Raw genomic sequence first — 23608 nt, 5'->3', positions numbered from 1 at the left:
TACAGAACTGCTCTGGGTAGATCTGGCAGTAGGCTCCTTCAAGGCATGTGAGCAGCCTGGCTTTAGCACACCTAGCCAGCATCTGCCAACATCATTAGCTACTCTATGCCCAGGCAACATCTCTACTCATTTGCTGAGTGTACGTTCACTGAGCAGCTTCTTTTATGAGGCACAGTTTGACATAGACTCTATTTTTTAAAAGTTCAGATTCCAATGGAGGAAATGGTGTTATAAACAACCAGCTATGAGTCCCATGGGGGCTGAGAAAAATCCCCCTCCAATAAAAACATCACTGAGAATCAGAGGACATAGGAACAAGATGTCTATCTATCTATCTATGTATCTATGTATCTATCTGTCTATCTATCTATCTATCTATGTATCTATCTATGTATCTATCTATGTATGTATGTATCTATCTATCTATCTATGTATCTGTCTATCTATCTATCTATGTATCTATCTATCATCCATCCATTTATCCATCTACGCAGCAAGCATTTTACCCACTGACCACTTCCTAAGCTCTGAGTGCTCGCTCGCGCTCTCTCTCTCTCTCTCTCTCTCTCTCTCTCTCTCTCTCTCTCCTTCCCCGTCTCAGGTCTCTCTGTATAGCCCTGGAACTGGCTATGTAGACCAGGCTGGCCTCTAAGTCACAGAGATCTGCCTGCCTCTCCCTTCCAAGAGGTGGAATTAAAGGTATGTGCTCTTTTTATTTAAAGGGAGAAAAAAAGCAGAAACAATCTTAGCAATAAAAAAAGAAAATTATTAGAAGTACTTAGAGATGTTTTAAATAATAAATTGAACACCAGAACCACTTTATGTTATTTTTGTTTGTTTGTTTTGGTTTCTTGAGACAAGGTTTCTCTGTGTAGCTCTGTCTGTCCTGGAACTTGCTCTGTAGACCAGACTAGCTTCAAACTCAGGGATCTGCCTGCCTCTGCCTGATTAAAGGTATGCACACCACCACCAGGCACTTTATATTAGTGGGACACTATTCCAAAAAGTATGACTTAAGAAAAATCTATAATCAATAAATAATCAGCAGTAGTAGTAGCTAAAATTTACAGACACAAAGACCAGATTCGGGGTGGGGGAAAGGAAATGATCTCGATACTGTCAGGTTTTATTTCTGAGTTAAGAACAGTGTACTCGAAGTTGGGGTGAAGGTAAGAGTCGGGGTGGAGGGTAGGGGTGGGAAATGAATATGATCAAACCATACTCTATGAAATCCTCAAAAAAGTAATACAAATGTCATAAAAAGAATATATTTACATTTAAAATGCCTGAAAAAATCAAAAAGAAGGAAACCATTTTGTAGCCAGGCATTTAAACCTGAAATCCCAGCTACTCAGAGCCTGGGAAGGAGAGGTCAAAAGTTCAAGGCTTGCCTGAGTTAAGTTCAAGTTGTCAGTCTGAGCAACTCAGAGAAAACCTGTCTCAAATAAACACACAACAGGGCTGGGGCACACCTCGGTGGCACAGGACTTGCCTACTACGCACAGGGCCCGTATCCATCTCCAGCACCATTACAAAAAAGAAACTACTTGATAATACAAAGAGGAAGACATTCAACTTTCATCTCCAAAAGCTCTGCTGCAAACCAGTCCTATCTCTGGCTATGAAATGTTATGACTAAATTTACACCCAACTTTTGATAAACATACATTCCTAGCTAAGCCCTCCCGCTATGTGTGCCTAAGGAACATGCTGAGGTGCCGGGTTGGTGGCAGGCTGGTAGAGGGAGCAGTCAGAGAACTCTTACCTATGTGGATCTACTTAACTTATGTGTATCTGCCCTTTCTTTATTCCTCACTGTCCCTGTCAGAACCCCAGAGCCCAAGCTGCACAGGATGTGGCAAAAAGCACTCAACCTCATCAATAACGGTAGAGTGTTACAAAGAAAAAGAACAAGGGAATCCTCTCAGATCGGCGTCAGTGTTTAAGTCTCTATGTATACGGGTCTGGCAGCGGGTCAGGGGAGACAGCTCAGAATATACAGTGCTTGCTACACTGACATGCCAAGGCCTTAAGTTTGATCCCCAGAACTCACATTAACAAGTGGGGTGTGGTGGTGTGTACTTGTCAGTCCCAGCACTGGAGACACAACCAGGTGGGCCTGGAGCTATCCAGCCAGCCTAATGAGGCACAGCACACGAGGAAAAACAACACCTGATGTTGTCACCAGACATTGTCCCCGCCTCTATATACAGACACCCACACATCCTGCAGATACACGAGCATGTGTACACATGCACACCTACACACACACACACACACACACACACACACACACACAAACTAAAACAATTATTTCTAACAATTTGAAAACACACGTTTCTGGTGGTGTTTGGCTAGTTTCGTTTCATTCTTAGTTTTTTGAGACAGGCTCTCATTAGAGCCCCGATTGGACTTGAAATTCACATCAATTCTCCTGTCTCAGTCACCCAAATGTTGAGATTATAGGGATAAGTCACTACACTCAGAGAAAATATGGTGTCAAAAAACTATGTTGTGGATGTGGTGGGATAGCCCAGTGGAGGGAGAGGCAGACAACAGTGTTTGTTTGGTTTTGGTGTTTGGAGTCAGGGTGTTCTTGTGTCCTGACAGGTCTATGATTTGATTTGATTCAATTTTTTTCTTTTTGAGTCTTGCTATGTGGCTCAAGCTGGCCTGGAACTCACTATATACTCTAGGCTGATCCTGACTTCACGATCCATCCCCTTTTTAGCTTTCTTAGGGCTGAGATCACAGACTTGCATCACTATGCCTTCTAACAGTTTTTTTTTTTTTTTTTTTTTTTTTTTTTTTTTTTTGTTGTTGTTGTTGTTATTTGGTTGATTTCTGGGACAGGGTCTTGCTCTGTAGAGTAGGATGGCCTCATGCTCAACTCAATTCTCCTGTCACAGTTTTTGAACACTAGCCATGTGGCACTATGCTCAAGTAAGCAAGGTTTCGGGTTTTGCAGGCTGGGGTTGAGCTCAGGGCCTTTCACATGGCGGATAAGCATTCAGCCACTATGCTACGTCCTCAGCCAGAACATTTGGGGGTTCTGAAACAAAGTCTATTTCTGCCCAAGCTGGCCTCAAACTCCAAATCCTCCTGCCTCTGCATTCCAAGTGCTGGAATTCCATAGTATACCACCTGGCTGGGCATTCTTTTTATAAACATGTGCACATGCACCCAGAACACAAATTGGTGGTAGATGTTACCATCATACATCCCCCAAATGATTTAAAAAACAAACAAACAAACAAAAACACCTTAATGCCATCATTAGGGGATTTTTTTAAAATTATGGAAACAAGTATTTACAGAGAAAATGATATACAATGTCTAAGATTTACTTAAGAGATGGGACAGGGATGGCATGGGAGTGACCATGTATCACAATAATGACTTAACGCTCAGTATTTGGAACTATACTATTCTACTTTTTCTATTTTCATATATATTTGGAATTTTCCATACTAGAAGTTTAAAATAGTTTATGTATTCATACAATAGTATCCAACAAAGCAATTAAAACAAACCAGATTTACTTCTACCAATGTGAATATACTTGTGTACTGAAATGAATAAAGGCAAGGAGCTGCAAGAAGCTAAATACTATATATTTTCTTACATAGTTTTAAAAGTTGGTCTGGTAATATGGCTTAGCAGGTAAGGGAACTTGCCACCAAGCCTGGAAAACTGAGTTCAATCCTCAGAACCCACAAGGTGGGAGAAGAGAACCAAGCCTTAAAAGTTGTCTTTTGACCTCCATACATGCAATGTGGTCCATGTGCTGGCTCTCTCTCTTCTGTTTCTCCACATCACTCTCTGCCTGTCTCTGTGCCTCTCTTACACACACACACACACACACACACACACACACACACCTTTTTTAAAAATTTTGGAATATTAAAATTCCATCAATTATATATTGTTCACTAATAGGTACATAAGTAATAATTTAGCCTAAAACCTGCTTAATGACAGACATAATGTCATCTTTTTTAATCAGAAGGCACGTTTTCCAGCAAATATAGATTATTAGTATGCACACGATTTGAGCACATAGCACACAACGTAAGAGAGAACCATCCAGAAGGTAGTAGCTTACAGGTGAGAGACTACCTGAGCAAAATGTAGAGGAATAGGTAAAAATTCCTCAACCAAAACACAACACCAGAAAAAGACTACTAATTCAAGATAAGATACAATCTTACAGGATGTCTTTCAGAGAACATCTGCACTCCATCCAAGGAGAAACAACAATTCAAACAAAAGGATGTTAGCCTCAAAGCACTCTCAAGACACAATCCTTGTAGGGTAATAGTGGCACACACCCATTATCTCAGCATTCAGGAGGTGGAGGCAAGAGGATCAGGAATTCAAGGTCATCCTTGGCTACAACAGCAAGTTTTCGGTCAACTTGAACTACATGAATGAAACCTTGTCTCAAAAAAGACAATCCTTTATGTCAGACTATGGTGGTATTTTATTTGTACTAAAATGTGATTTTCATTGTATGTTAATAAATAAAGTTGCCCCAGGGGTCAGAGCTATTAGAGCCATAGCAAGACCATGGTGGTGGCGGCACATGCCTTTAATCCCAGCACTTGGTAGAAGAGCTAGGTAGATGTCTGTGTGTTCAGGGATACAGCCAGCATTGGAGACATACACCTTTAAGACCTGGAGGGCGGTACTTACAGGCAGTGACAAGGCAGTCATGTGTTTGGGTTTACAACCAATGAGAAGGCAGAACAGAAAGACTATTTAAAGACAGACACACAGGAAGTAGCTGTCTTTTGGGGAAGCTAGGAGCACTGCAGGAGGTAAGATTTTAGCTCTGAGCTCTGACCTCTCAGCTTTCTCTTTTACATTGGTTCTGTGTTTCTTATTTTAATAAGACGGTTGGTTACATCTACATCAGACCATACACCTGGATAAAAATTATTTATGCTCCTAACTCCCACAGTACCTAGAATGATGAGTGCTCAGTCAGCACTTCTGGAAAAGTGAATGAAGAAGTTATTCTTGCATTCACGCAATTGTTCAAGAAACTGGGCAGAAGTCTCTGTCAGCCACGGCTCACATCCCTAGAGATGCTTCAGACTGCAAGACAGAAAGGTCTTGTTTGACCTCAGCCCTGCCACTGAACAGGGGAGAGAGACACAAACACCAGCTACAAGGTGCCAGGCAGCAGGTGGCACAGGGTAGACAGAATGGGGAAAGCCTCTTGGAAAAGGTGGGAAGAAAAGTCAGTCATGTAGGATCCAAGGAAAGTAATTTGCTAGGGAGTCTGAGGAATCTCAGTGGGTCCTGAGTAAGAAAACTAGGAACTGTAAGCAAAACACAACAGTAACTCATCATTTCTCTTTCAATTCATCTGGCTTATGAAATTCAGCATCCAAGAGACACAGCCCAAGAAAAACTAGGAAGAGGACAGTCCAATGCCCTTTGGCCTACTCTTCCCCTCACTTCACTCCCCAACACAGCCAGCCTACAAAGGTATCTGTTCTCCTCCTCCTCCTCGTGCGTGCGTGTATTATGAGTATCTGCATGTGTATGGTTAACACCTGAGTGCATGAGTATGCGTGTACATGTGTGCTACTGTGTGCGGAAGCCACGGGCTGACACTGGGAGTCCTCCTCAGTTACTTTCTACATTATTCACTGAGGCAGACAGGCGACTCTCTCAACTGAACCTAGAGCATGGCCGTACAGCTGGTCTAGCTCGCCAACTTTCTCTGGGGAGCCTGTCTCTGTCTCCAAGCACTGAAATTACAGGCAGGCTGCCATGCCTGAGGGCACTTACACAGTGTGCTGGCTGCTCTTATGTCAAGCTGACATAAGCTGGAGTCATCAGAAAAGAGGGAGACTCAGGTGAGAAAATGTCTCCATATGATCCGGATGTAAGGCATTTTCTTAATTAGTGATTGGTCGGGGAGAGTCCAGCACATTGTGGGTAGTGCCACCACTGGGTTCTCTAAGAAAGCAAGCTGAGCAAGCCATGTGGAGCAAGCCGGTAAGTAGCACCCGTCCATGGCTTCTATATCAGTTCCTGCCTCCAGGTTTCTGCCCTGCTTAAGTTCCTGTCCTCTGGGAGCCTGTTCTCGGGTTCCTCGTGGCTTTACCCAGCAGGTCCACATGGAGGATGATTAGGACCATGGGCCTGAGTGCAGGTGTCTGAGATGGTCTGCACTTGGCTGTGCTGGGGGATGAGGTCTTTTGCTCCACCCCTTGGCATCTCTATAAAAACCCTGGGGCAAAGACAGTCAGGGCCCGTTAGAAAAGGTTCCAGGCCCTCTCGAGGCTATCCTTTATTTTCTATCTGTTTATCTCCACATTCTAAATCCTTCTATCTAATATTCCCTGCTGCTTGCACTCAAGAAAACTCTGGGGAGCTATGGAGTTGGTGGGTAAACGCCTCGCACCATCCTGACTTCCTTCAGTGATGGACATATAAGCCTTTATTTAAATAACCCCTTTCCTCCTCGACCTGCCTTTGGTCATGGTATTTCATCACAGCAACAGTAACTCTAAGACACATAGGTTCTGGGGATCTGAACTCTGGTCCTCTTCCTGTACAGCAACCACTGAGCCATCTTCCCAGCTTCTCTGCATGAGAGCGCTGCCTACGGAGACCTAGAAGCAGATGGTGTCTCTGCACTCTAGTAGAGGAATGAGGGCAGCGGCTGATTGCTGGGTAGCAGTACAGACTTTGCAAACGGTCAGGCCCTGTGCACACAAAAGCTCTGCACACCTTAGTCTCCTTCAACCCTGTGATGGCTAATCTTGGTTGTCAGCTGAACTACGTCAGGACTCAACTAAAACCCACGCTGCTGGGCACTCCCGAGAGGGATTTCTTAATTGGATTATCTGAGGCGAGAAGACCCACCCTAAACCTACGCTATACGCGCTGGTGACAGCACACAAAAACGGTCACGCAAGAAGGAAGCTTCGCTTTCTGCCTGCTTGCCTTCACTCCTGCTGCAAGTTCACCTATTCTGATGCAGCAACTGGTATCATGTGAAATAAATAAATTGTGTGTGTGTGTGTGTATAAAGTCCAACTTCTTCGGGATTCCAACACAGACTGAAAGCTAGCAGCTCTCTAGAAATCCTCCCAGACTCCAGGACCAGATTAGGACTGCTGCGGACATCCAACCTCATGGACTGAAACAACTACTGGATTCTCAGCTTTTCCATTGTGAGACAGACATCACTGGACTACCCAGACTACAAGTCAGTCTACTAAACCTCCTTTAATATCAGTTCCATCAGATCCGTCCTTCTAGAGAGCCCTGACTCACACAAGCCTGCATTTATTCAGAAATGAACCAAGTGAACAAAAGTATCTACTCTCTCTGACTTTAACAGCAGCACAGAAAAATCAAATAGCACACCCAGATGTACATTAAGGAGTGTACCGATAGGTCGGAAGACTGTTGAAGGCGGGGCAAACTAGAGGGCACTGACTGGGGAGGAAGGCTGAGCACAGCGGCTACGTCCACCAAACAGAAGTTACCCAGCAGAAGACAGCAAGCTTTTTAAAGGGCAAACAACAAGGATTTTAGGCCTTGTAAGCCGTGCAGACTTTGCAGCTTCTAGTCCTTGTCAGTGCACAGTAAAAGCAACCATAATTGCTATGTAAATAAATAAATTCCCCAATAAAATTTTATTAGCAGGTATACAGGCTGGGCTGGATGCCTTTCCCTTGGTACATCCAAAACACTTGATGCTCCATAATTTGTCTGGTGCTAATTGGCCTCCTACTCAGCAGAGACCAGGTTCATGCCTCGTATCTCTGATAAGCCCAAAGAGCTAACACCAATCAGTCGTAGTGGGCAAGTTCCAGAAGACCGTCCACAGTCGCTATAATAGCTACTAACTTAACAATCAGGACCTGTGATTTCATCAGGATGTATGTCAAAGGCTCAAAGACAATGGAGTCAACTAAATATGGACTAAAGTCTTTGAAACAATGAGCCAAAAGAAACCTTTACTCTTTTAAAGATGATTATCTCAGGTATTTTATCACAGTAATAGAGAAGTCACAGGAATGAAGTTCAGATTTTCTTCAAGGTTCAGTCATTGCATCCATGCATTAATCAATGATGCACAACGAGAACACTTACAGGCAGACAAACACCAGCCCAGGGGCACCAGCAGGGCTCCACCGCCTTTCCCACTTGCCCCAACCTCCTACTGGCAGCCAGGACCCAGGGGACACTCACATAGAATCGCAGCAGCGCCCCGTCTGAATTGCAGCACCAGGACCTCCTGCCCAAGTATTCATGCGCTGTGTTGAGCAGCATGAGGGAGGACGGGAGCATGGGCATCTCCGACATCCCTGGAAAAGCCAGACCATCAGACAGTCAGTGCAAACAACAGCGGCAAGGGGACTGCATCCAGGTCTCTTCTTCAGGGACTTTCCCTGTCCATGACCACAGACGTTCTCTCTCCTGTTTCTGTCTTCTAAGTACTTAACTGGCTTTGGTAGGCAATCTATGCTTATCAAAAGTCAACTGAAACCACACAGAAAATATAAATGAATGCTTCATTCACAAAACAAAACAAGACAAGACTGTCCTAGCCCCTGAGAACCAATACTGGCATCTGCTGCCTATCATTCAAAGCACCTTTCTGTGCTTTTCAAAGAGAAGGACAAGTTACAGTAATAGAACTCACTGAACTACCTGTACAACTTCTGAAAATTCTTATATTTAGGTTTACTTGAATACTGCAGAAGGGGAGAAAAACCATTAAATTATTATTATTAGTTCCTTAAAAAGTCTCAGTATTCTTGAAACTCTGGGTCATACATAAGCCATTAGCAACTTTTAACTGGCTCTTCTTTTGTGGGGGCAGGGAAGGTAAATTAAGACAGAACATATTTAAACAGAAAATACCAGAAGGCATTGCATACAGCTACACAAAGCTTAAATGTGTTTTACAAAAATTTGCTATTTGGTCAGTCTCAAACAAAAAAGTAAACATCCTCCCCCCCAAAAAAAATCCCTTCAGATAACAAAGGCTCAAACCATTCCAGTCTTCATGGGTTCATTAGTTTCCTTTTTTTTTTTTTTTTTCTTTTCCCCAGAGCTGAGGACCAAACCCAGGGCCTTGCACTCTACCACTAGGCTAAATTCCCAAACTCCTTAGTTTCCTTTTTCTAAGGTTTTATTTTTGTGTCTGTGTGTCTGAGTCTGCCGTGTGTGTGAGTGCCCGTGGTAGTCAGAGTGCTCTGGATCTGGGTGGCTGGGAGTTGCCTGACATGGATCTGCTTAAAAATTATGAGTTTTCTGCCACACAAAAGCTGCCTCTCCTTCCCTAAAACTACAGTTTGAACTCTCCGTGTAAGAGGCAGCTGAGCCCCTCCCTTCTGAGAGGGGTCCTCAGGGCGGGACTTGCTACCCCCAGCTGTCAGCTCCTTCAAAGTCCACAGCAGCTGCAGGATTTACTTTAGCTGAGGCCGTGCCCGTCCACAGCCCCCACCCAGTGCCTAGAGAGACAGCAGGATGCAGCACGGATCTTAAAGGTCTTATTAATAAAACAAACCCAGAGCCGGTTATTGGGGTGAACGCTGGAAGATCAGAGAAGTAGAACAAGCCACAGCCACCTCACCTTGCCAACTTCTCAGTCAATCCTATTTCCTCAAACTAGAAGCCTCTGGGTCCTCATAAGAATGGATCTCAGCTGAACTGCTGCTAAAAGCCTAAAAGCTTAACAGGGCCTACAAAGGCTCTAGTTCCTGGTCCTCACGCCTTATATACCTTCCTGCCATCACTCCTGGGATTAAAGGCGTGTGTCACCATGCCTGGCTGTTTCCAGTGTGGCTTTGAACTCACAGAGATCCAGATGGATCTCTGCCTTTAGAATGCTAGGATTAAAGGTGTGTGTGCCACCATTTTCTGGCCTCTAGATTATCTAGTGGCTGTTCTGTTCTCTGACCCCAGATAAGTTTATTAGGGTGCACAATACATTGGGGAACACAATATCACCTCACAGGACAGCTCTGAAAAGGCACTGTCACTCCAGAGCTCCCTGACAGCCTAGCCAGGGTCTGTGAGGCCAACACCACAGGTTAACTTCTCCCGGCCAATCCTGCTGCTTCCCCATTTTATAAGAACCGGTATGCCTAACAGACAACAGTCTCAGTGTCCACGTTGAGTAACTCAGCTCATAAGGTCCCTCATTACTCAGCCACCAGTGTACTTAACCCTGAGCCACGTCCTTGGAATTAAGTCTGGTCATAGGATAGAAGTACTTCCTTACCCCACCTTCATCTGAAAAAGCCAAGTGGTTTTTTTTTTTTTTTTTGGGGGGGGGGGGTGTCCTCCACTAGCTAGCTCTCTATAAATGAGAGGATACCAGGATTTTGTCCCAGAAATTGGTCAGCTCCCATCCCTCAGTTCACAGGACAGTGGGAAAGACACAGCACCTTGCCTGCCTGTCCGCAGAACATGCCTGCTCTTCCCTGGGCAGGCTGCTCTAGCTGAGGACGCCAGTTCCTCTTGTTTGCTTACTTGCCCACAGCGCTGTTCTTTCTTTCTTTTCTGAGACGGGATCACTCTATGTAGCGCTGGCTGTCCCAGAACTCGCTATCTAGACTAGACTGGCCTCAAACTCAGAGATCTACCTGCCTCTGCCTCCCGAGTGCTGGGATTAAGTGTGCGTGCCACAATGCCTAGCATTTGCCAGGAGCTTTTAGAAAACTCTTTGGTATGCATAAATAATTTTCATTTTTATAAGAAAAATAATTTATATTTTTTATAGTTACATTTATATGTGTAACATTTATAGTTACACCTTTTTTACTACCAGTCTTTTGGAAGTACAATTTAATACTATTTGTCAAGAGTTCTACAGACAGCTGAGGAGAAGAAAGTGGAAGCAAAGAAGGAAGAATCTGAGGAGTCTGATGACGACATGGGCTTTGGTCTTTTTGACTAAACCTCTTTTGTTAACATATCCAATAAAAGGATGAACCCGTAAAAGAAAAAAAAAAAGAGTTCTACAGACATTCATTGGTAGAAATTTATACTCTAAAAACAATTGAGCAGCAGCAAAAGTCTCCAGGATCTGTGGGTACCCAAGGTAGGCCCCTAGCATGAGAAACAAATCCCACAGGGCTCCAGAGGCTGAACAAGTGAGACTGCTCACTAAAGGATGCACCTACTCACAGACCTGGAGAAGGCCTCAGGGCCCTCTCACACAGGCCCAGACAAGGGCGAGCGGGTCAGGCAGGCCTATTCCTCAAACCTGCTGATGGCACACCTTCGTCTGCTGGGTTCTGGAGCTGCTGCTGGTGGCACAGGGAACGGAAGGTGTCTTCCTCCTGCCAGATGATCCTGTGCAAGATGATCCAGGGCAGGACTGAGGACACATAGGGCTCCTTGGGCTCCTCCTGTACAGCCATGCTGCAGTCGATGACCTGGCAAAGGGCACCAGCACATTACAGCAGGTCAGCCTCCCCGCAGCCCTCTGGAAATGAGCCCATGCTGCAATGCCTTCTGGGAGAGGCGAGGCATACCATCTGCCTACCCCTACGGCTCTAACCCGGGAATACTGACCTAGCAGTACCCGTTTATCATCAGACAGTCCCACAATGCCCAGTGACAATCACATGATCTTTCTTCATGCACATGCAATTACTGACTGTGGCAAAGGGAGCTAACAGCCCGGGGGCAGGCAGGCATGGGAAACTCCTGAGTCCTGTGGGCAAACACAGAAGCTACCATGAAAGCGAGAGCGGCAACAGGGTCTCGGCATAGAGTGATCAGAGACACGCCCTCGAGGTGTCCAGGTAAATGACTGTGGAATGCTCAACGCCCAGAAAGGGCAATGCATGAGGGCAGAGGACACACTCACAGGCAGGGGTCCCAGAGGGTGGCCCCCAATAGCTTTAGCCAGGAAAGTAAGAGGAGTAGCAGGCTGGGGAATCAGTGCACACCCAGACAGCATGTGTGAGGAGGAAACAGTCTCATATTTCGGTGTTTAAAAGGGGCCCGTGTGGCAGGACAGTAGCTGGGCTAAAAAGGTACAAGGTACAGGAAGGGCGACTATAGGGCTGTTACAGTTCACGAAAGACATGGCCGAGACCTGCACCTGGCTGAACAAAATGGAGGGGGAATAAACGCTAGAGAAGTAACACTCACAGCCAGAGTGTAAGTCTAGAAGATAGCATGGGGCACTCAAAGGAAGGGTTTCTGCCTCAAAGCCTGCCTGGGCAACACAGGGTACTATGGCCAATCTATGGCTGCAAGGGCAACCCTTCAACTACAAGTTCTAGGGTATCGTGGGGGTAGAGAAGCACAGCAGGGAGCCAGACCTGGGCTCCAGTCCTCACTCTTGCAGACTCCCACTAAATGCAGACAGGACCTCCTCTCTAAGCCTATTTCTGTCCCTCTGGAAGAGGAAGTCTGAGGACCTTTGTTATACCATTGCTATACCAAGTCTAGACCTCGAGACAAAGCAGCCCCCAGGTCTGCATCCGTGGACAGAGACCTCCTCAAACTCTCAAGTTCTAGCCAGAGAAGCCAACGTGTCCCTTTGGGGTACGTAAGTCACAGTGCTTATCAGCCAACCTCAGAAGGGTGTATCGGAGAGACACGCCGCTGAGACCGCACAGGGCAAAGGGGAGCGGGAGTCACCTGGATGAGGTTGTTGGTGAGCCGGACGAGGCCGGTGCTAGAGGAGGACTCCTTCAGGATGCTGCCGCTGCTGTCTGAGGACAGCGCCTGCTCGATACCGAGCAGCAACTGCGTCACTGTGGCCACCCACTCCTCCTTGGCTGCAGATTCGCTTGAGTTCACCATCTGCTGGACAGCCTCATTCAGAGCCACGTCAGAACATTCAAAACACTGCCTGTGGTCCTTCAGCCGGAGCAACGAGTCCTGAGCACAGAAGACACAACATGAAAGGTATGCTGTCAGCTCTACACACTGGGCCTCAGGCCTGAGGCTGGGAGGGCACCAAGGACAGCAGCAAAGAACCAAGAGCAGGCGCCACTTCAGTGGTTCTCAGACAGCCTTGAGGCATTTGAAGGGCACACACTGACTCGGGTGCAACGGCAATACAGCAGGCCACCAGCCAAGGGGGTTCTAGAAAAATGCTTTACTGTTGCACCTAATCTTCCCATTTATAAAGCTGGGCCTCTGTGAATGGGACCATAGAGTTGGCAAGTAGCAAAACTGAGACTGACTGATTCCTTCGTTACCTCTTGTGCTGGTTTGAATGAGAATGGCCCCCAAAGACTCATATTTGAATACCTGGTCCCTAGTTGGTAGAACTGTTTGAGGAAGGATTAGGAGGTGTGGCCTTGTTAGAGAAGGTGTGTCACTGGGGAGGGCTTGGGGCTTTAAAAGGCCACACCAGGCCCAGTCTCACTCTCTCTGCCTCCAGCCTGCAGATCAGAACACATGCTCTTAGTCACTGTTCCAGAGCCTGCCTTCTACCACACTTCCCGCCATGACAGTCACAGACTCACCCTCTGAAATGTTCTTTTCTAAGTTGCCTTGGTCATGGTGTTTCTTCATAACAACAGAAAAGTAACTGAGACACTTCTCCAATGTACTGTGTCCCTCCACTGCCAGGTCTTGAGGAGTGAGAGGGCGGTCTCAGCAGGGTGACACAACATGCTAGGAGGAACTATCTCACGGCAGAAGGGCATGAACTGAGGCCTCAGAAGGGACAGCTGGCCAGTAGCTGATGAAGTCATCATTCTGTGAGCCCCTCTTCTCCAATGCCCCTCTCAGCCTCAGCCATGGCATCACTCCTTGAAGGTACCGTGAGTATTCCATGAACTGAAATGCATACCACACCGAGCACAGTGCCTGGTGTCTGGGACATCAATCACTCTTAGAACACCAAACAGAGCCATGACTTCTATGTTAAAATCTCTGGGGAAGCCATCAACTTTCTACAAAGCTCCTTTGAGGAGGGAGAGGGGGCCTGGAATATAACCCATTTAAACACCAGGGAAATGGGCTTTCACCAGTGGCTGTGCTTCAGCAAACAGTGTGTGAACTCATAGATCTGAAAGGCAGCTTGTTGACCGGCAGGAAGCACCTACTGCCTGCCCTGTGCCCATCTGGCTCGGATCCACCACCACCCCGAACCCCAAGCCTAGGCCTAGTGGCAGCTCCTATCCACCTTTCTCTGGATGCCACAGGTATGGGAGCAGAAATGTCCCAAATGCCTTTGGAATATATTGCAAGATTTGAACACAAACCTTTCTCCCAACTCACCAAGCCAGGAAAAGGGAGCCTCTGCTTCTTAGAGAAAGCAGCTTCCTTGACCAGGAGGCCACTGGGGGATGGGCTACGGAGTATACCTGTGGGGTCCAAATCCCAGCTGACTCTTTCTGATCAAAACTGACCACGCAAGAGGCAGATATAGGAACATGCATACAGATTCCTGTCAAAGTCGGCAAAGGTGAGAATCTGCCAACAGTGCTCTAACAGAACATACTCTGGCCAGAGTGAGCAAAAAAGCAGATGAGCTGCCAACTAGTGTAGAAACCAAATTAGCGCTCTCTGTGGGCAACACCACTGCATACCCAAACAAATAAACAGAAAACAATAAAAAGGAACAGGACTCTCATTGAGGGACAAGGTTCAAATAAAGAGGTGAAAATCAGTAGGGTTCTTAGAGACCAACAATGTTCAGTTAAAAAGGATAGTAACATCTAAAATTAACTCAACAAGAAGGAACCATTGCTATACTGAGGAACACAAAGAGCAGCTTGCTAAACTGGGACCTCTTTCTTGTATCCCCCCATCCATGAGAAGGATTCTGAATTTGATCCCCACTCCAGAAATGCCAAAGCAGGCAGGTTAAAACATGTAAAACAAAACATGGCTGCTGCTGGAGGCCAGTAAGGGCAAATATACTTTTGTCCAGTTGGTGGTATCCAGCCTCCTGCCTCCTCCCTCTAGAACACTGCAGCCTTCCTGACTACTGCCAGGTACAGAGGAATGCCAGTCCTCTGTGTGGAATAACTTGAGTAGATGGGCATTGTTCCAGCTGAGGAAATGTTATCTAAGTACATGAAACAAACTTACAAAGAACAAAATCACAACCATTTGAAAATATGAAAAGATTCTGACAACATAAAAACTGAGAACTTTGTATATAAAAACAAACAAAATAAGAATAAACTTCATGATTTAAAAGTAAACAACATACTGGCAAAACAAAACAAAACTATCAAGATCCAATGAGAAAACATATTACCTTTAATTATTTTTAAAAAAAATCACTCCAATCAATAAAAAACACTCTCAATGAAAATCATTTCTTCCTAGAAGCAGAAGCTCCACAGTTCATGGCCCAGCCTTCAGAACAGCCCATAATAGAGGGCAACACTCCTCCCAAGGAATGAGCACCCAGCCACATCTACTACTGATGACATCACTAGCAGGAACAAGACAACATCTGAGCATCTGAGCCATCCTTCAGAGTAGAGAGGGCTGGCCCCTTCCCTCCTCCATTCATACTCCACCAGATCATTCATCCAAGGCTAGCTCTCCACACACTATCATTCTCAGCAACCCTTCAGGTAACTAAGGTCAGGCACATTTCATAGGCATCCTGCCTCACCTCCTAGGCCAGGAGCTAAATAAAGCCTGCCGCCTTCTTCCCCTCTTCCCTCCCCTCCTACCACTGCTGAGGAGACTCCCCATTTGTTCTCACAGCCATACCGCCTAGAGGATTTCCCAGTTCAACAAAGCTAATGATTAAAATGCCAAATGAAAAGGCTGGGATATTACTATATTCTAGGAAAGGACCCAATCAGTTAATATATATACTGTGGTTAGTGCATAAACCATAAGGAGACAGAATTCCAGGCTTGTCATCAAAAACATTACTAGCACCCATGTTTGTCTCTATCCAATTCAGGACAGAGAGCATGGTAATACTGACTGGGGCATCTCCACAGTGTCTGCTATGTGGGAGGTACAGCATCAACATCATGAACAAGAGGCATCAAAGGAGTCAGGAGGACACACATGACTTCAACACAATGCTAGCATTTTTCTTCAACATGCAGTCAAATATGAGTCTGTACTTTATCTTGATTCTTTACACTGCACAGATCTTATCAGTTTTACATCTACTTAAAATTAAGTTACAATGCAATAAAAACAGATTCACAAATGAGTAGATGACAGGTGGATGATACCTTGACCATTCTTTCCTCCTCTGTCTGGCAGAAGTTCAGTCAAGTGTGGGCTCACCTTGAGCCACACCTACTACTAAAATCTAAACTCCTAGGTTCTAATAGCATCCCAGTCTTGACCGTATTTTTGATCTAGCATCATCTTAGAGGGTAGGCTAAACTCCCACTGTTCTCTACCAGTTACGTGTTTTCAAAGGCTAGCTCAGAACTTCCAGAGGTGTATACACACACACACACACACACACACACACACACACACACACACACACGCAACACAAAGGCAAAGGCAATATAAACATGGATGGGGACCCAATGGTGAGCACATACCTGCAGCAGTAGCAGCTGGGCTGGCCTCTCAGGAATAGAAGTCATAAACTCCAGGTGTTTGGCTCGGTCAAACCCACTGGTACACAAGGTGGGCCGGAGCAGATGCACCACAGCCTTGTAGTCACCTGCCTCAAACAGCCGCTGAATCTCCTCCAGCGACTGGCACCTTTCCAGAGACTTCAGGTTCTTATCAATCTGAAAAAGGTCCAAAAATGTCGCCTAACTGTAAATCCCTCACCTCCTCCCTGAACTTAGCCAGTGTTTGAGTCCTCTCATCTAAACGAGAAAGCCAAGACTATACTCTAGCACTCCGCTTCAGCAAAAGCATACTAGACTCCCCACTCAACAATATCTGTGTTCACACAATGCACATACTCCTTCAGAAATATTTATGCTAACACCAAGGTATATTCAAGTCTTTAAAACCAAACACACAGCCACTGCAGAAGCAGCGAAGTTCTTGAATAGTATCTGCCAAAACAGTTCAAAAAGCCCAACTTCAACAACCATTGGCTGCCTGGCTGCCACAGACTCGGAATGAGCCAGGAGTCGACACACATTATTGACCCACAGGGCCCTTTCTGGCACAGGCAGCAGAGCACCTGGTCTTAGCCTGAAACAAAGGTAGAGGGAGGTAGAAGCTTGCAGCCACGTGAACACATCAGATGTAGAACTGCAGCAGAGCAGAGGGAGCACTGTGACAAGAGAGCCATCCAAAGAGGCCTGGCACACACACTGTACTGCTCTTCCAGTCCTGCAGCCAGATCAGCTCTGGTCTGCACAGCCAGCACTTCCCTCCAGTCCTGCTGGGGCTGAGCAACAACACTTCCAAATCACACTTGGTCAAAGCTTCCACACTTGCCGCTGGGACAAGCTCTCTGCCAATGGAGTCTGTGCCAGGACTGTCTCCCTAGACCTGCTCTGCCCTCATCCAGGGCCTTGTGCTCAGCATGCCAGCATGCAGGCATCTCTTATTCCACAGGAGCAGATCAGGTCTGGTCTGACTAGATCGACGCAGAGTAAGTCTCCCACCAAGAAAATACCATTAAAAACGTCTACTCACTTCCTCCAAAGAAACAACGGAGTCATTGTGAAGGTTGGGCAGCCGGATGACAATGTCCCCTTGCTCAGCCCCTGCCTCTGCCTGGATGGCACTGGAGCTCTGGAGCATTTCTGTGCAGATGTCATAGTTCTCCAGGGCTTGTTCCATGTCTCCCTAGTCAGAGGAAAAACCAAGAAAAGGGAGCAAAAAGTAGAGAGCTAATTGTGTTGTCTGGTCCCATACATTCCTGATCTCAGTAGACGCAGATGTCCTTAAGCTGGTTTCTGTTTATTTGCTAAAAGACAGGGTTTTGTAGTCCAGGCTAATCTGATACTATGTAGTACAGGTTGGCCTTAAACTCTCTCCCTCTAAGTGCTGGGATTACAGACATGTGCCACTAAGTTTCTAATTCAATTATTGCTGTGCCCTGACCCCACCACCAAAAGGGGCTCTCCAGAAAAGTGGAGCTAAACAAACATCGGTTAAATGACTAATGAATAAGGAGTGACCCACATCACAACTCTGTGAGACAAAGCATCATTCACCACGTCACGGGTGAAGACGACACCAATGCCACCTCAGCACAGACCCAGAGTTAAAACCAAGGCCTGTCCTAACTCCAGACCTGACCTTCTTCACATTAACTGTGCTGCTTCCCCACACTGAGCTGCTGCAGCTGCTGGGATCCAGGCCGTCTCTGACACACTCGTCTCTGACACACTTGTCTCCGACACACTTGTCTCCGACACACTCGTCTCCGACACACTCGTCTCTGACACACTCATCTCTGACACACTCATCTGACACCCTCTCCCAGTGCACCAGGAGCCAGCAGTGATGGGTACCGGTGAACAATCAAGCCACTCTGGCCTTCCTACCTAGGCTCTAAGGAGAAGCCTGCCTAGACCCTCAAAAAGCAGGTAAGTAGTTCCTTTTGGAGCGCTCTGTTTGTTCTCTTGTTACTTGCTTAGCATTCTTAGGAAAATATAAAGGATCCATCAAGACAGTCTGGAGTAGGAGTTGCTGGGGAACACAGGATCCCTCCCAAAGCCCTGTGGTGGGCACTGAGGTACGTTCCAGAATGGCAGCCATTGGATGGCTGACATGCTGGCAATTCACCACCATGCCTCACTTCCTCCCACCAAGTCCAGCAGAGTTATGAATGTACATTTCCTCAATATAGCCAGTTCTCTGCCCTCCCGGTCAGGTGCCAGAGCACATTCTGACATAGAACCAACCTGTAGTGCCAAGAAACGTGCTTTCAGCCAGTAAACACGGACAACAAACTCCAGCCAGCCATCCTCAAATAGGTCCCGCTGAGATGAGGCAAAGGACAGCTGCAGGAGGTCACCCAGGCAGTGGGTTCCCGGGAAGTCAGGCCCAAACCTGCCAGTCACCACACCAGCAGGGCAGTTCCGGGGAGACACTAAAAACACCAGGCCAATGTGACACTTTCAGGTACATCATCCAAACACCCTCCCGCTCCCCCCAGGCCACCTTCAGCCCTCCCTACAGTAGCCCACAAGTGTCCAGGATTAGGTACCCCGAATCCTCAAAGACTTATAGCCCCGAGCAGCAGGATACAGAGTTGCAGAGAACATGAGAGCTAGGAGGAAGCAGGCTGCTAATTTCACTGACTGAACTCTAAACTTGCCTACACTCTACCAGGAGGGATTTTAAAGGAGTGATCTGAGAACCCTCCGGGAGACACACCCAGCATCACCACTCTGGCTTCCTCCAGCCTACGGAGGTTCAGAAAATCACCACACCAAGAACACAGATGCCTCCTACCTGTCGAGCTTCTGCCTTTGGTCAGTAGCCACTGGTCCAGCTGGAGCTCCATGCAGGAGAGAGACATCAGCATCATGTCCTGTAAGACAAGGGCAGGAAGTGCGGGAATAAACTCACAAAAATTACTAAATCACGAGGTGACCAAACTAAAATCCTCAGGGATTTCAAGCTTGGCCTCTAATGACTATGCAGCCAATGGCTGACCTTGAACTTCGGCACCTCTTGTTGACACCTCCCAAGTACTGGGCTTACAGACATGTGCCACCATATTCAACTGTTTGCTCCAGGGCTAAGGAATTAACCCAGAGCTTTGTGCATGCTTGGCAAACTTTCTACTAACTGAGCTACATCCTCAAATTTGCTTTTTATAAAACTGCTTAAAATTTATTTATTTATACAATTTTTTAAAATGTTGTATTAGAGTATGTGTATGTGCAAATGTGTATGGGGTGTGTGTGTATGTGTGTGTGTATGTGTGTGTGTATATATATGTGTATGTGTGTGTGTATGTGTGTGTGTGTATATATATATGTGTGTATGTGTGTGCGTGTGTGCACACACGCACTACAGCATGAGCGTGGAGGGTCAGAGAACTCTGCCGAGGTGGTTCTCTCCTTCCACCTTTACATGGCTTCCAGGAATCGAACTCAGGTAGCCAGGGCCTCTGCAACAAGCTCTTTTACCCATTGTGGTGTATCTTATCTTGCTGCTCTTAAATTTACTTTTGATAAAAACATAATTCTTATTTCCACCTGTTTTTTATTTACTAAATGATAGTCATGGCTACTTGCTAGGGTATTTAGAAAAAACAAGGGACGGCTCTAGCTGGGGAAGAAGCAATTGCCTGTCACCTCACCTTCTGCCAGGCCAGGCACAGGCTATTCACTGTCAACATTCAAAAGTGCCAGCAATGTGATGTGGGCAGGGTACTAAGGAAGCTAAGACTCGGTGATGGGGTGCTGCCAGCAGGCACAGCTGGGAAACAGGCAGTCCCATTTCTGGATCTCAGATGCTGGCTCCCGCTGATTCACATTATTCTTGGGGAGAATAAAGCTACTTGGGGGTATCCCAGTGAGATCTGCTCGGTGAGGAAACAGCGGCTCTTGCAGACACATCAACTCCAGCCTGACTCTCAACCAGAAAGATTACCTGGGTTGGGTCCTGTGGTATTTGAATGAGAACGGCCAACACAGGCTCACACACTTGAGTGCTTGGCCCCCAGTTAGTGGAACTGTTTAGGAAGACTCACAGAGTACGGCCTCGTTGGAGAAGGCATGTCACTGGGCCAGGTCTGAGGTCTGGCTTACGGTCTGTGGCTGGAGATGTGAGACCTCAGTTGAGCTCCAGCAACATGCCTGCCTGCCATGACGGTGATGGACTCCTACCCTCCTGGAGCTCTAAGCCCCAAATAAGCCTTCCTTCTTTAAGTTACCTTGATCGTGGTGTTTCATCAGCAGTATAAAAGTAATTAAAATAGATGGCTCTCCAGTTCCTACCTCAGCATCTGGCATTCTACCTTCAACCACTTTCAACAAGAGAAGTGGGCCTGCTAGCCTGTTTCCTTGAGCTCTAGAAAACACCACAGCAGGAACCTGTGATAGAGAATACCGTAGACAGAGTCGAGCAAGGCTAGGCTCCCAACTGCTGGACGACTCCACTACTCCCCTAAGCACCATACCTCGCTTCTATTCTGTTTTCTCAACTGATAAACATATGAATAGGGCTGGGAATATAGCTCAGTGGTAGAGATCTTATCCAGCGTGCACAAGGCCCCCAATACCACACACACACATAAAAACATTTTTGTACAAATTAGTAATAGTTCCTAGCCTGTCAATACAGCCAAAGGCTTCCTTTTCCTTCCCCTGCAACCCCTCCCATCTCAGTAAACAACACTAGACACCGTCCCCAGTGGCTTCCTTCTTACTCAATCCAGGTATCTTGCCAGTTGTGTTCTGAATCTCAACTCCTCTGCACTGCCATTAATGGAACCTGTCGCCACCATGGCTCAATTGGCAGCAGCCTCTTTCCAGTCTGCTATACTCATTCGCACCCCCAGAGTATTCCATTAGGGGTCTTTGGGACACAAGACAAGCCATGTGGCTCCCTGCTTCAAACTCCACGATGGCCCAGGTTCCAGACCCAGACGTAAGTAGAGCAAGTGGGCTGGACACATCAGCCCCGCACCCGTCAAAGACCCGTGCCACTGTCTCCCAGCATCACTGACACTGGCCCTGAAGAGGCCCCAACCTTGATGTGCTTGTTGCTGCAGTCCCTCAGTAATGGGTTGGGCAGGCTGGTGCTATGCCTCCTCCAGCTGTGGTAGACACTAAGAACGACATCCGCTAGGCCCGGGGGCCACCTCAGCAAGAACTTGTGGCCCATGCTCTTCAGATAGCGCATCATCAGCTCCAGGATGCCGCCATTGGTCAAGTTCTCCATCAGGAACTCATGCACATCCTGCTTCTCTGTCCAGAGAAGGAAAATAACCTCACCAAGATGAACAGGCCCTCCTGTGCCCAGTTTCTCTTCTCTTCAGAAGAGGACAGCTTGGGTCCTTCCTTCCCCCACTCAATGTAGGTAAACTAAGGCCATACTGCAGTGCTAAAGCCAGGCTTTCCAGGGTTCAGAGCGGCTCCAGCACTTGTCAGTGGTGAACAAGCCTCTCAAGGTTCCCATGTCTAAGATGGGTATCAAAAGGGCTGACTTCCAAGTGCTGCCATGTGCAGTGAAAGAGATCACATGCACAAAACACAGTGTCTGGGACACAGTGCACACAGAATAGATGTGCTAACACATATTCAACTTGCAAAGGCAAGCCTCTGAATCCAGTGTTAGATGCACAGCCTCAGGAGCACAGCAAGTATGCACCTGGACCCTCAGCTGACCACAGGCAGCTCCTTCACCAATGCTCATGAAACAGCCCAGAACCATCATGCAGAACAAAACCTAGGCAGGTTACAGGTCGATGGAAGGAACAGTTCCCTTCAATGGATCAATGATCACATTGCTGATTCCTACCGGATTCCATGAATGTGGCTGAATCAAAGGATAGTCGATGGGGTCCCACATTTGAGAAGCTCTCCAGCTTGGCTTCTGACTGAACTTCATAGTTATTAAATGGATCATCTTCCTCCTCAGGGTCCAGTTTTCTTAACCTATATGGAACATGCTCAAATCACAAAAGCCATACCACTCACTGTGACAAAGCACCCCAACTCCTCCAGTAGAACAACCACATTGAGCCAAGATAAAGTATACTGAAACAGATAGATGAGAACACCAACAGCCCAGCCAACAGCCTCCAAGAGTGCTGCCTCTCTCCAGACTTCATTAAGTCTGCAACTGGTCTGTACCCACACTTGTTCATTTATATCACCAACAGATAGCTGCTAAGCAGCAGTCATGTGCCAGGCACAAAGGTCAGTACCAGAATACAACCATAAATACAAGGAGTTGGCCAACAGCGAAGCTCATCTCTTGATGGAAGAGGAGGACCATAAGCAGGTACTCACATACAAACAACCCAACTAAAGGACTAACCACAAGCGCTTGCTTTCAACAGTCTTGGGGACCTGCTTTGGGGAGCAGAACCAGAGGACACACTCTCGGGCTGACAACAGTGAGGGGCTAAGCATGAACAGAGGCTCAACCCAGAACAACAGCTGTGCTGTGGGGCCATGTCAAGCCCATCTAAGCTTTATCCCTCCATGGCTCCTCGAAGTGCAGACACCACCCTCCAGACTCTTCCCTAGGACCATGTTTTGGCCACCCCTGTAGCTTTCTCAACCAGCTCCTCTATAGCACAACATTCAGGGCGTCTGTAAGTGTCTCTATCTGGACACTGACAGTAACAAATATTCAAACTTCACAGAGACGGACTCAAATAAAGTAGATGTTAACTCCACACAAAGAAGGCAGGGTAGGCCAAGCAGGGCTAAGAGGAAGACAGGACCACTCAACTACAGTACAACTCTTCGCTCTTCCAAAGAGAAACCTTTTCCTGTACATTTCAGGAAAAACACAGCAGAAGGCATTGCATCTCCACCTTGGTTCTCCTTGTACTGAAACTGTGTACTGAAGCTGTGTACTGAAAACAACCTGTATCTAAGAATTTTACCCTTATGGGAAAGAAGGAGGGGACAAAAAGAGAGATTAAGTAAGTATCTTGATATAAAATGGATATATAGTCTGCTAATATAGTCTTCTGGATTCCTCTTGCACTCTTGACAGAGTCATCACTGAAATAAACTGTCACTGGTCAAAAGCCGAAGAC

The 23608-nt window shown here is 46.7% G+C and overlaps 1 protein-coding gene across 3 annotated transcripts in view; it reads right to left on the bottom strand.

Annotated features, from left to right (window-relative positions):
- Positions 1–23608, bottom strand: part of Cabin1 (calcineurin binding protein 1) — a 126825-nt gene that overhangs the window by 83231 nt on the left and 19986 nt on the right. For all 3 annotated transcript variants that reach the window (XM_037199671.1, XM_028874232.2, XM_028874234.2), the window contains 9 exons: positions 22354–22490; positions 21583–21800; positions 19333–19411; positions 18780–18967; positions 17563–17715; positions 16500–16694; positions 12643–12885; positions 11267–11423; positions 8224–8339 (listed from right to left, as the gene is read on the bottom strand). In XM_037199671.1, coding sequence (XP_037055566.1) covers positions 8224–8339; positions 11267–11423; positions 12643–12885; positions 16500–16694; positions 17563–17715; positions 18780–18967; positions 19333–19411; positions 21583–21800; positions 22354–22490 — 1486 coding nt within the window. The remainder of the gene's footprint in view (positions 1–8223; positions 8340–11266; positions 11424–12642; positions 12886–16499; positions 16695–17562; positions 17716–18779; positions 18968–19332; positions 19412–21582; positions 21801–22353; positions 22491–23608) is intronic.

Source organism: Peromyscus leucopus, chromosome 16_21, assembly GCF_004664715.2.
Source record: "Peromyscus leucopus breed LL Stock chromosome 16_21, UCI_PerLeu_2.1, whole genome shotgun sequence".
Taxonomy (NCBI): domain Eukaryota; kingdom Metazoa; phylum Chordata; class Mammalia; order Rodentia; family Cricetidae; genus Peromyscus; species Peromyscus leucopus.
Note: the sequence above shows the minus strand (reverse complement) of the source record. Positions and strands in the feature narration are given on the sequence as shown.